General features: G+C 38.9%; 1 protein-coding gene across 1 annotated transcript in view; it reads left to right on the forward strand.

Moving 5' to 3' along the window:
* The window catches only part of CPEB3 (cytoplasmic polyadenylation element binding protein 3), a 138,300-nt gene that overhangs the window by 64,809 nt on the left and 60,141 nt on the right, over positions 1–13,350 (forward strand). The window contains exons 5-6 of the mRNA XM_023754836.1: positions 4,639–4,806; positions 7,011–7,182. Coding sequence (XP_023610604.1) covers positions 4,639–4,806; positions 7,011–7,182 — 340 coding nt within the window. The remainder of the gene's footprint in view (positions 1–4,638; positions 4,807–7,010; positions 7,183–13,350) is intronic.

Genomic DNA, 13,350 nt, shown 5'->3' on the forward strand with positions numbered 1-13,350 from the left:
CCCCCCTTCTCCCTGGGTGTAAATTGCTGGTGGAGCTGACGGTAGCTATTGTAGGATCTGGGGGTAGAGGAAATACCATGGTCACAAGCATCTTAGAGGATTCATTGTGACAGGATGGGAGATGGATTAGAAGGGTGTATCAGACTTTTCAGGGAGTGAGTGTAGTTTAAAAAAGAAAAAAAACTAGTATGAGAAAGAAATATTAAATTTGGAAAATGGGGGAAATTTTCTTTTGTAACATAGAATATAATGTTTGAATGAATAGAAGCAATAGAAAAGGTCTCGATTTTCTGGGGCATGGTTCCATCTCTTGCCATCGTCACAGCCTGTGTTGTGTTCCAGCCTTTACTTGCATCCCATGCCTTTGCACATGCTGTTTCCTTTCCTGGATACTGCCTCACTTTTACCAGTCATTGAGTGCCTTTTACGTGCTCTTATTAGAACATGAAGATACAGTGATGAACAAGGTTAAATGGGTCCCTTTCCTAATAGAGCTTACAATTGAATGGGGTTTTGGGAAATGAGATACCAAATAAAAACCCTTACAAAAGTGCTCTGAGTGGGTAGAAAAGGGGACCTTAAATGAATCTAGAAGGTCAGGGTCGTTCCACCTGAGAAAATGACTTTTCAGCTGAGACCTGAAGAATTGTAGGCATTAACTAGAAAATTAGGGAGCTGGGGGAGGGTGTTTGTTGGTTACGGGAACACCTTGTCCTTAGAGCCTGAGGCAAGGAGGAATAATCAAGAAATTCAAAGGGTGTGTGCGAGATTGGAGGTTAGTGAACCAGAGGGAGAGGCAGCAACTATGATTAGGAGAGGCAGGCAGAGGCCTTACGGTTACAGAAATGTGTCTGCACTTTATCCAGAAAGCAATGGGATGTTATTGAGGCGTTTTACAGGTAGGGGTGAAGAGTGAGGTTACATGTTCAGGTTAATTTTTGAAAATAGTGACTTTGACTGTTTGTGGAGAAAGCACTCTAAGGGTTCAAGATAGAAATCAGTAGACTAAGCAAGCTAGTGTGTAGAGCAAGCATGTCAAACTCAAAGGCTAACACGGGCCAAATAAACAAGGTCTAGATTTATGTGGACCGCAAAAAAAGCTTCAATTTTTATAGAAACGTATGTTTACTTCGATAGAGACATGCTGAATACAAAGGGCTGAAATAAATGAATAATCGTTAACATAAAATAATAGAACATTTTAATAAAATTAATATTTTTTCTTGAACACTTACCAGATACTGAATAACTGCACAAATAAATAAGTGTAACGCAAATATTTTTCTTGTTCTCCGAAAGCTGAAATATTTCCTGTTGCGCACACCAAACAAGTCAGTACAAGACTGATGACGTGGCAGCCGGCTGCTAAAATATTCGCTGCTAGTATTAGTGGAGAGAAATGGTACGCCTGTGTGTAAGGCGAGTAAGGGAAATGAATGCAACATGATTACAGTAATTAGTCATTAGCGAATGTTGTAGTTCATCAATAATTATGTGTAACAGGGTATTGTAAAAATTAAGTTACGAAATTTTTATTGAAATGTTTCTTACATACGGTTCTATTGGCTGGACTGCAAAAATATTCCTTGTGGGCCACGAGTTTGACATGCTTGGTGTAGATTCATTAGAATGTTAGTTCAGGGGAGAGATGATGGTGATCTGAACTCAGCTGTTAGGATCGAACATGGAATTGACTGGATTGAAGAATTTTATAGCTTGAGTTGGCAGGACGTATGGAGAGATGGATTAGAACTGGAGTGTGAAAGAAACAGAGATGTCAGGGATGACGCCTGGATTTTGTGGATTGAATTGGATATGGATGATAGTCATGTTTATTGAGAGGAGCAGGTTTGGAGGAAAGATCCAAACTGCGTTAAAAGTTCTTTCTCTGTGGATTCTTGTTCTTTACCTTAGGCACTCCCACAAGATTCTGCTCAAATCTGCCCTCCTGTGAAATCACTCTGAAGGTCCTTTTTCCCCCATCTCCCATCGGGCAGTAAATTGTGCTTTTGTGTCATTTAGTAAAACGTCTTCCCTTAGTACGTATTCCTCTGTTTTATAATTGTGCACTTGCCTATCTCTCTGACCAGACTTGATTTCTTTGTCAGGGACTTCCAAATAATAACCTTATTTATTTGGTGTTCATGGATGTGGATAAATATTTTTTCACAGAGTTATGTATGTTAAAGATTTCTTTATCTTTTTTTAAAAAAATATATCTTTACTGATTTCAGAGAGGAAGGGAAAAGGAAAGAGAGATAGAAACATCAATGATGAGAGAGAATCATTGGTTGGCTGCTTCCTGCATGTCCTCCACTGGGGATCAAGCCCACAACCTAGGCATGTGCCCTTGACCAGAATCGAACCTGGGACCCTTCAGTCCGCAGGCTGACGCTCTATCCACTGAGCCAAACCAGCTAGGGCGATTTCTTTATCTTTTTAAAAAATACATATTTTTATTGATTTAGAGAGGAAGGGAGAAAGAGAGAGAGAAACATCAATGATGAGAGAGACTCATTGATCGGCTGCCCCCTGCACACCTCACACTGGGGATCGAGCCTGCAAACCAGGCATGTGCCCTGACCAAGAATTGAACTGTGACCTCCTGGTTCATAGGTCGATGCTCAACCGCTGAGCCACACCAGCTGGGCAAGATTCCTTTATTTTAAATCCAGGTAATACTGGAATAATCTGTTTTACCGTGGAACTTTCCGCAGCCTTTTGTATTCCAATGTGGATTGTAAATCTATGGGAAAGGCATAAGCTGGCCAGTGTTTTCCAATATAATTTAGTTCTCCCTTCCCTCCTCCCACACAAGCTTTTGTTTTCTGAGCATCTCATGTTACTCGTGTTGAGGGTCAGAGATGGGGATAGGAACAATCTGTGGGAAATGTGATTGGGCGTGTTCCTATCACAGAGTAGGCGCATAATTCACTGAGTGTGGGTTACGTGAAAAGCAAAGCTGACGGCCGAGGGAGAACAGCTCTTCGTGTCTTTGGGAAACTCATTTTGCCTATAGTTGCTGCAGATCTATTTTTCCCTCCAGTAATCAAAACAAATAACAAGGATGAGAATTTACTGTCTATTGTTTGTTCCTGTCAGGCTGGAAAAGCTAGGTGACATGAGGTGACCAATTTTGTTCTGTTTCTTTGTAGCTAAGCTGGGAAGAGCTGAACAAAAATTTCTTTGGTCCTTTTATTTATTAACTCCCAACATCAAAATAGTGCCTTTCTTATACCACCTGGGTTCATAAAATAAACAGAGTTATATTAGTAACTATTTTTTTTTGTAAAAGAAATAAATGTTCAGTACTTTTCTAAGGCTATTTATATTCTGTTTCAGAGAGTTGACTGTAGTGACGCAGAACCTAGGTTTCAGGGAAATAAAGACAGGCTAAAGACAGGATAGACTAAATGGGGAAGACTTTTTTTTTTTCTTAAGAGTTGTATGAATTTATTTTAGAGGGAAATTTTTCTTTTAAAGAGTGCTCAAGACAGTTTGTTTTTAGAGGGGAACCTAGTGGAAAGTTTTACCAGGAACTCACTGACTCAAACAGGAAATGTATTTGTTTTTAAACTTAGATTTTATTTTGTTGCCAGATGGCATTACTGTGTTACATTTATTAACAGACTCTAACTGCTGGTATCTTTCTTATATCATGTGGCGTGGATAGGTACCTTTACTCTGTATACTTTATTTGGCTGTAGAGTTAACAATGAGAAAAAATTTTTGCGTGATATCAAATATGGCCTACGTTAGGAGGGTTAAAAATGTCATAACCATTGCCCTGACCGGTTTGGCTCAGTGGATAGAGCATCGGCCTGCAGACTGAAGGGTCCCAGGTTCGATTCCAGTCAAGGGCATGTACCTTGGTTGCAGGCACATCCCCAGTGGGGGGCGTGCAGGAGGCAGCTGATCGATGTTTCTCTTTCATCGATGTTTCTAACTCTCTATCCCTCTCCCTTCCTCTCTGTAAAAAATCAATAAAATATATTTTTAAAAAAATGTCATAACCACATCTACATCTGTCCTCCCACATCTTAACTTACATGTTTTCGTTTACCTGTCCCACCTTTTATTATTGCAGATGTTTATTTTCAAATTGGAGTAGCTTGAAATGGCAGAAAAAACTTAATCATGTTTAGTCCAGCTCTCAAAGAAGTTATCAGCCTCTGTCATCAGTTTAATATTCCCTCAGCCATCAAGTGTCCATCTTTAGAACTGAACCTTTGAGCTCACCATAAAGAGCAAATAAAGATCTGTGAATAAAGATTACTTTTTCATTTATTTTAAGAAATGCTTAGGGAAAGGATACATAACTTGCTGAATACTCTTAGCAGCAGTGATAGGGATTCTGTGAGTAAAATGTGGTGAATTTTTAGCAGCAAAAACAGCTGCAGTATTTAATGCTTCTGCCTTAGTATCAGTCTAGTCGTGTCTGTGGGTTACATACCTTTACACAAAAATGATGGTACAAATTTGTCTAGACCTGGTAATCTGCCGTCGCTCGTTCTACTGAAAAAGTCACAGCTCAGGAGTTATCTCTTTATATGCTTTACTCTGCATTTTGGCTCCTAATAAAACGTTTGTTGTCCAGGAAAAGAATTTTAACTGTGCAAACTCCCACATTTGTTTCAGGTCGGTCTTCTCTCTTCCCCTTTGAAGATGCCTTCCTGGATGACAGTCACGGCGATCAGTCCTTGTCCTCTGGCTTAAGTTCCCCCACTCGCTGTCAAAATGGGGAGCGAGTAGAGCGCTACTCTAGAAAGGTGTTTGTTGGAGGCCTTCCTCCTGACATCGACGAAGGTACTGTGCGTTCATTGATGACTTTATAAAGGCCAGGTTGGTTCTTTGTGTGATCCGATTTCACAAAGCAGGGAAATGTCCTCTCCAGGGAAGTTTAAGGACGTTCATATCTTAGTGAGCAGGGGGTGAGAATATTCAATGGATGGAGCGGCAATAGATGATGTACTTCAGGTCTACTGTTTATATGCATTTTATACGTAGCAGTCTCCCAACAGCGTCCCATTTCCTAGTTACTATATCAGAGCTAACTTTTCTGAAACTCCTACTATGAGCTCATAATTGTGCGAGGTGCTTCACATTGCAGTATCTCATTTAATCCCCATAGCCATCCCATAAGGCATAGCCTACCGACTCCATTTTATAGGTGAGGAAGCTGCGGATCAGAGAGAAACAATTTGTCCGGGGTCATATAGCTGTGGTGCAGTTGGAACTCGACATCACAGCTTTTGCTTATGTCCATTACATCACACCATCTCATATTTTAATATAGATGGCCTATTAGTAAGAGCCTCCCTCTTATCTGTAAGAATGAAGACTAATGAGAAATTTTCTTAATGATATTTTTGAGATCCTACCAATCCAAAAGTAAGTTTTTCTCTTATGCCTAAAGCCAGTTAGCACACAGTAGGTTGTCAATAAATATTTGTTAAATGGATAAATGAAACAAAATTATAACAGTTAAGGGGAAAAAACAACAACTCTAGTTCTAGGCCTTGGACCTGCTATAAAATGTTTACAAAAACTGTTTTGCCAGCATTATTCTAGCTCTGACATTTCTCTGATTTATCATACTTTTTGTGTGTGTGTTGAGAGAAGAACAGTCTCTAAAAATAGTTTTACTTTAGACTTGCTGCTTTAAAGTTGTACACACGGAGACTCATTTTCCTCCGAACTATTCTTGTACTAATGTTAATTTCATTTATCAAATGGATTTTTCTTTAAGACAAAGTTTTGATCATGACTAAGGGAGTGGCAACTTAAATCTGGATAGGAGCTAAGTTATAATCTCCTGCTTTGAGTCAACAGTCAGAAGGAGCTCTAACCGGTTTGGCTCAGTGGATAGAGCGTCAGCCTTCGGACTCAAGGGTCCCAGGCAATTCCAGTCAAGGGCATGTACCTTGGTTGCGGGCACATCCCCAGTAGGGAGTGTGCAGGAGGCAGCTGATCGATGTTTCTCTCTCATCGATGTTTCTAACTCTCTATCCCTCTCCCTTCCTCTCTGTAAAAAATAAATAAAATATATTTTTTTTAAAAAGTCAGAAGGAAAAGATAAAGTTATTGAACTCTAACTTTTGAAACATTTTCTTTATAGGATGTGTAGTAGGTGTGTATGAAAGAAACCTTGGCTTTTAAGTTTTCTTAACACACCAAAATAGAATTATCTACTTATTTCCCCTACTCCTCACCAAAAGAATTAACTCTTTGTAAAATAATTGTACAGATTAATACTCTTTAGATTAATAATAATCCAGGGTTAATAATCTGAGAGATTATTTTACACAAGTAAAAATATTTTAAATATCCTGTGTACTTTTGCCTTTTTTCTTTTTTTTCTTTATTGGTTAAGGTATTACATATGTGTCCTTATCCCCCCTTTGCCCCCCACCACCATCCCCCCAACTCATGCTCTCACCCCCCTGGTGTCTGTGTCCATTGGTTAGGCTTATATGCATGCATACAAGTCCTTTGGTTGATCTCTCCCTCTTACCCCCACCCTCCCCTACCTTCCCTCTGAGGTTTGCTGGTCTGATTGATGTTTCTCTGTCTCTGGATCTGTTTTCGTTCATCAGTTTATGTTGTTCATTATATTCCCACAAATGAGTGAGATCATGTGATATTTATCTTTCTCTGGCAGTGCCTTTTTTCTAAAAGCAGAAAACATTCCTATTTTTAGAATCTCCATTTTATTTGACAGGGAGGTCACCTTAGCTAACGTCAGATTTTTTCCCTCCCAAATCTTTATATCAGTGAATTGGCAGTGAAGGGAAATGAATTATAGTTAGAATCACATTCTGCGTGGGTGAGAGTGAATGACCAAAAGTATCCCCCTGAATGATCGGTATTTTGCTTCGTAGGTTTGCCTTCTGTACAAATGCTTTACAAAACTGCTCTCCAAGCATTTCTTATATGAAAAGGCATGTTTTATGCTATTCGGTTTGCAGTGTTCGTTTCTCTTTTGCTAAGATTCCTCCTCTGTTTTGCAGATGAGATCACTGCCAGCTTCCGCAGGTTCGGACCTCTCGTGGTGGACTGGCCTCACAAAGCTGAAAGCAAGTCGTACTTTCCTCCGAAAGGTAATGCCCTTGAAAGGTCTCCTCTGCCGGCACCTAAAGTGTCTCCGCTGCCTGCCTGTTGGAGAGCTAGCTCGATAGTTCAGTAAAAAGCAGCCTTTTAACTCTTGAAAGAGCTGTTGACATTTCCCCCCACAATTGAGAAAACATTTAACATTGGTCATCTGCTGGTGTCTCACTGTTTTTCACTTGAAGACTGTTCCCAGGAGCACACTGATTGTTTCGGGGCATCTATTCTATTGACAGTGAGGCCTTGTGAGTCTGTTGTGAATGAACCTCGTGCTAACTGTTTGAGAAAAAGGATCTAGGGTTTTGAGAAATGGCAGTGATGGGAAAGGAAAAGATTACTTAAAGTCAAATTTTATTTGTATCCCATAGCCCTGTGGTTTTATAGATCTTATAAAGCCCAAAGTTGGAAAATATAGTGACTAAAGAATGACATTATATGAAATTACCTTTATTCGTGTCTGTCTCTTAAGCAACTTAATCTGTTGATGGGTGGAGAGCAAGCTAGCAAAGGACTCTTCACATAACTTTGCTTCTCTCATTTTCAGTAGGCTTTTCTTTTATTATTTACAAGGCCATGAAAATATATTAGTTTGTTCATAGTTTGCCATTTTTGTAGGATCTAGGGCTCTTTTCTGGTGATATTAACTCTGGGTACGCATCTAGATGTATACAGAAGAGTGTTTGGGTTAAAGAGAAGTGTTCTTCTCATGTTATGTTCTGTAGATATGTTTTAAGGCTGCCTTTCATCTCTAAGGAATTGTTTTTTGGTATGAGTTGTTGTGTAAAACATTACCCACCACTAGAAGATGGAGTCAAAATACTTGTCCTCCTTGTGCCTTTCCCAGGAATCAAAGATAGCTTAACCGAGGAAAGGCAAGTGGCTTCCTTTCATGTTTGGTTTCTTTGTCGCCTGTATTTCTCCCCACTCTCTTTATAGCCTATGAAAGCGTTATTCACTAAAGAGGGCTGTTAGTTTGCTTTTAACATATGTCTGTATGTTAGGAGAATTTTTAAAGTAAAAAATTTAAGTTTTATATTAATCAGAAAAGATAAAAATCATCATGCTGATTATTTCAGCAAAGGAATGTGTTCATGTGGTGCATGTATGACACTGTCTAAACACACGCCTTTAAGACATATTTTTAAAAGTGCCCACCTGAAATCTATATAATTTTATTAACCAATATCACCCCAGTAAATTCATTAAAAAACAAACAAACAAAAAAACACAGTCAAGGCAACACCAGCTCCTGACCCAGCAGTGAGCTGTGTGTTGGCCCCAGGGGAACCCTGGACAGCTTACCCACACTTTGACAGCAGGCCTCAATCGGAGAAGAAAGGTTCTGGAAAAGTTGTCTCTGAAATAAATTTATTTTAGTGTAAAAAAAAAAGTGTGCTAATAATTCATTGAATCAGAATAGTGTTATTTCAGTGAATGAATAAGTTTACTACACTGTACCATATATAATATACTCTTTTAAGTCCCATGTATAAAAAGATATTTCTCAGAGTACTAGTTGCCTATGTGAATCATGACAGTGTTATTTCAGTGAAAGAATGTATTCATATTGTGGTTATTGTAACATACTGTGTAAAATGACAAGTATAAAAGATACGTCTAAGGGTGCCAGTTGAAAAAAAATCATGCTGAGGTTATAAAAATAATTCTGGGATAAAAGGTGTCAGATGATCATTATAAAAATGAAGATAAATACGTATGATCATATCCAAAGAAAATTATCCCATATCTACCTCTATCAGAAATAATCACTGTATACATTTTATTAAATATCCTTCTGATATCTCTGTGAATATATACATTTACATGAAATTTAAAATTTTACATAAACAGGATCACATTATGCATGCTGTTTAATAACGTACATTCTCCCCCGCCCCAAGCAATGTCAGCACCTTTCTATAAGAAACCTACATTATTGTTAATGACCTTATTTTACTTAATTAGTCCTACTGATGATGGACATTTAAGTTACTTCCAGTTGTTTTCACTTATGGATGATGCTTCAGTGAATATCCTTATGCCTTCATCTTTTTGTCCTTTTCATATAAATATTACCTCTTAGGGTGAACTTTCAGAAGTGAGGCATATGTTTATACATATTGCCAAGCTGCCCTTAAGAAAGGTTGTGCACATTTATATTCCAAAACTCAGGTTTAATGAGGGTCTGGGGATATGGCCTTTTCAATCTTTGCCAATCCAATGATTAAAATAACATATTTTTTGGCATTTTTTCTTTTTGGGGCATTTGAATTTATTTTACCTTTTTACATTGCCATCTGATTTCTATCTGGAAGTTATAATGGAGTAAGGCAGAAGAAAGGATCCAGATTTATTTTTCCAATTATCATGCCACTTGTTCCAACAATTACTTGTTGACTGTTCCATTTTTCCTCATTGATATGAATCATTAGAAGGTCACCTCTGCTATTTCTCCATGCTAATGAGTACTTGAAATGTGACTAATTTATTGATTGATTGATTTTTCTTGATTTTAGAGAGAGGGAAAGGGAGAGGGATATAGAAATAGAAACATCAATGATGAGATCCTACTGGAGATCGAGCCCACAGCCTGGGCATGTGCCCTGACTGGGAATTGAACTGGTGACCTCTTGGTTCGTGGGTTTACGCTCAACCACTGAGCAACCCTGGCCAGGTGAAATGTGACTAATTTAAATTGAGATATGCTATAAATGTGAAATACACTGATTTCAAAGACTTAGTTTTAAAAAATGTTAAAAGGTTCACTAATTTTGTTCACATGCTAAAATGATAATTTTTGGATATATTGGATTAAATAAAATATATTAAAATTAACCTTACCTGTTTCTTTTTACCTTTTTAAATATAAATATTAGAAAATTTTCAGTTACAGTTGAGTAACTGAAAAATGTATGTGAGTAACACTTCTATTGGACAGCACTCCTCCAGAACAGGGATCAGCAAACCACCTGTTTTTGCAATGGCCCCCAGGCTAAGGATAGTTCTTATATTTTTAATGGCTATAAAAATGCACACACAAGGAAGAATATGTAACGGAGACTGTATGTGACCCTCACATCCCTTTGCATAAAATCTCTCGACTTCCTACTCTAAAATAGCCCAGAGAATTACCCAATTAGCTTCTGAGGCATCCAGTTACAAAGGAGGCAGGTTATGTCAGAGGAAGTCTATATACTTGCAGACCTAACTAATTATTAAATTTTGTTTTCTGTTGAGTCAAATGCTTCCCTGCAGTCTTTATCCATTAGTCAATTGTGTCCTATAAAATAAAACAGAATAAGTCATCATTGTGACATCTATTTCATGTTACTTAAAGGACTATCAGTCTTCTCTTTTCTAAGTTAAATGTTTTCACTTCCCTTAGTAATACCTTACATTTAATGGTTTCTGGATAACCATTCTTCTTGTCTGCCAATATATATACACGTGTGCGTGTGTGAGTGTGTGTGTGTGTGTGTGTGTGTGTGTGTGTGTATTTTTTACAATATCCTCCTTAGATTTGTTACTGAAAATTGGAGAGAACATTGGATTGGTCTGAGCAGTGGAGAGTTTATCAGCTCTATAAACTCCATGGTTTTTTGTACCATCTATATATATAAAAGCCTAAGTGACCGTTTGACCCTTTGACCATTCAACCAGTAGCTATGATGCGCACTGACCACCCAGGGGGCAGATGCTCAATGCCCAGGCATGGAAACATGGAACAGACTGATGAATCTCAGAGGGAAGGAGGGAGAGTGGGAAGAGATTAACCAAAGATCTTATATGCATACTAGAGACCCGGTGCACAGATTCGTGAACTGGTGGGGTCCCTCTGCCTGGCCTGCAGGGATTGGGCCGAAATTGGCAGTCCAACATCCCCCGAGGGATCCCAATTGCGAGAGGGCACAGGCCAAGCCAAGGGACCCCACCGGTGCACGAATCTGTGCACCAGGCCTCTAGTTCCTATATAACAGCATAATATAAAACTGTAGAACACTAGAATTGGTGCCCTTATTTTACAGCTGAGGTTAAGTTTGGAGATGAATCAATGAGAGCCAGGCTATGAAGAGAATCTGCATTTCCTGATTCTGGTCCGCAGGCTTGTGTCCTCAGAGAGCAGGTTGCATTTTTTGGTGATTGGGGTCAAGGAGGAGAAATAATAATTATGCTTTTGGCTCCTGTCTTGTTTTGCTTTTAGCTAAAGTTTGACCTATTTGGGAAGGACCTAAAGAAATTTGGTGTTATTCCAAGACTGAAGTTAACTTTGAGCATCAATGCCCATTGCTTTAAATGTTGGGGCCATCTAAGCAGTTCACCCCAAATTATTCTGTGCCTTTTGAATAATGCCCCTTTGTGCTTTTTCTACTTTTCTTTAAATCCCTTAGGTTTTAATTGAGTTTTGTGCCTTCTTGGTACTGTCTCTTTCTCCCATTGTACTTTTCTTTAGGTCACCTAAGGTTGGCCATTAGGTACAGTTTGTTTGGCTATATGTTTTAGGCTTACATGTAAGTAGAGAGGAAAGCATGAACCATCCACTATAGTTTTCTTTGGCCCTTTTTAAAAGAAAGTATATGCCTTATAAAAAACAGAATCATTCATTCATCTATCAGGTTTACCTATACAGAGCTGGAGTAGTTTGTAAAACCATGATAATTTCAATGAACTCTAGAGGGCTTAAGTTCTACATAGAGAGACAGTGGCCAGATATAGCAACTGCCCCTTAAGTGTTGTTGGGTCAAGCAGAGTTGGAGGTGATGGAGACGAGGGCCACTGAGGCATTTGACCAACCATTCGAGGGTATGTAGAGCTCTGTGGACACCTTGTCTGTGGCTACAAGCAGGCAATTGCTTGGTGTTCTCCAGAGCACCACTGAGAACATGGGAGGCGGAAGAAGGCACGGAAGTCAGATGGTGTGTCTTTATGATTCTTCTCAGACCGCAAGAACTTATAGTCCTGTGGGGAAGATAAAAAAATAATCAATTACAAATAGTGATCGTTCTCTAAAGGAAAAATAAGAGAGTGCAGTGACTTTAAAAGGTGTCAATTTAGATTGGGGATATGGAGAGAGCTTCTCTGAGAAAATAGTGAAGCAGACCCGAAAATTGAGGTGTTAGCTAGAAAGTGTAGGGAAGCAAGTTCCAAACAGAGGAGTACCACATGGGAAGTACTGAGTATGAAGAGCTTTAGTACTTTGAAGAAATGAAGGAAGTGTGGTTGGAATGTTATGAGGAGGAGAAAATGATGCAGAAGAAAGAGGCTTGAAGAAGTAGGACTTTTTTTCTTCTTCACTAAATTCATCTAGTCCCCCAGAGAGAGTTGACATCAAGGCATTTGTGTGGTGGAGGGAGAGTGGAGTTGGGTCAAGTAGAAATATCAGTTTAAAATACTTTTAAATAGCTATTGGTAAAATTGAAGCAAAGTCTTGCTCTGTGTTTTCTGCATTTCCTTCTTGATGATGAAAAGAAATCCACCTCTAATAAAAATATTGAGGAAAAGTTTCCTGAAATTGCATTCTCATGCACCTTAGATCTGGAATAATAGAGCTGAAATCATGAGTCCTGGGAACTGGGATTCTCCCAAATGTTAGGGCATGAACCAGATCTCGCATTCATACAGAATACTAATCAATATCATCATGTCTGTAATAGCTTGGATGCAGGTACTGTATTTTTCCGTGTATAAGATGCTATTTTTTACTAAAATCGTTAGACTGAAAATCGAGGGGCATCTTATACACAGAAGTCAGCCTAGGAGGGAGCCACATGGGTCATACTGCCTATACCTTGTCAAACAGGCTTCCTCTAATCACAAGCCTTATTGTTACTGAAGTCAGCTGATGCCATAATTGAAGGTGGAGGTGGATTGTGTGCAGATGCAACAGGGACCGAGCATTCTGAGCCCATTGAGATGTCAAAAAATAAAAAGATAAATACCGGTAAGTGGTTGTCTTACTCTGCAAAATTCAATGTAATCAGCTATGCAAAAGAGCATGGAAATAGAGCTGCAGAGAGACAGTTTGGACCTCCTCCCACTGAGTGTCTGATCAGACAGTGGAGAAAACAGGAAGAACAGCTCCTTAAGATGCCAGAAAAGAAGAAGAAGGCCTTAAGAGGAAGACCAGCAAAATGTTTAAAATATTGATTTCTTAATTTGGGTTTGGAAAAGTAGGGGGCGTCTTATACATGGGGGCGTCTTATACACGGACAAATAAGGTAATTTGCAGATAGTTATTGAAAATGG

Source organism: Myotis lucifugus, unplaced genomic scaffold (assembly GCF_000147115.1).
Source record: "Myotis lucifugus unplaced genomic scaffold, Myoluc2.0 scaffold_66, whole genome shotgun sequence".
Taxonomy (NCBI): domain Eukaryota; kingdom Metazoa; phylum Chordata; class Mammalia; order Chiroptera; family Vespertilionidae; genus Myotis; species Myotis lucifugus.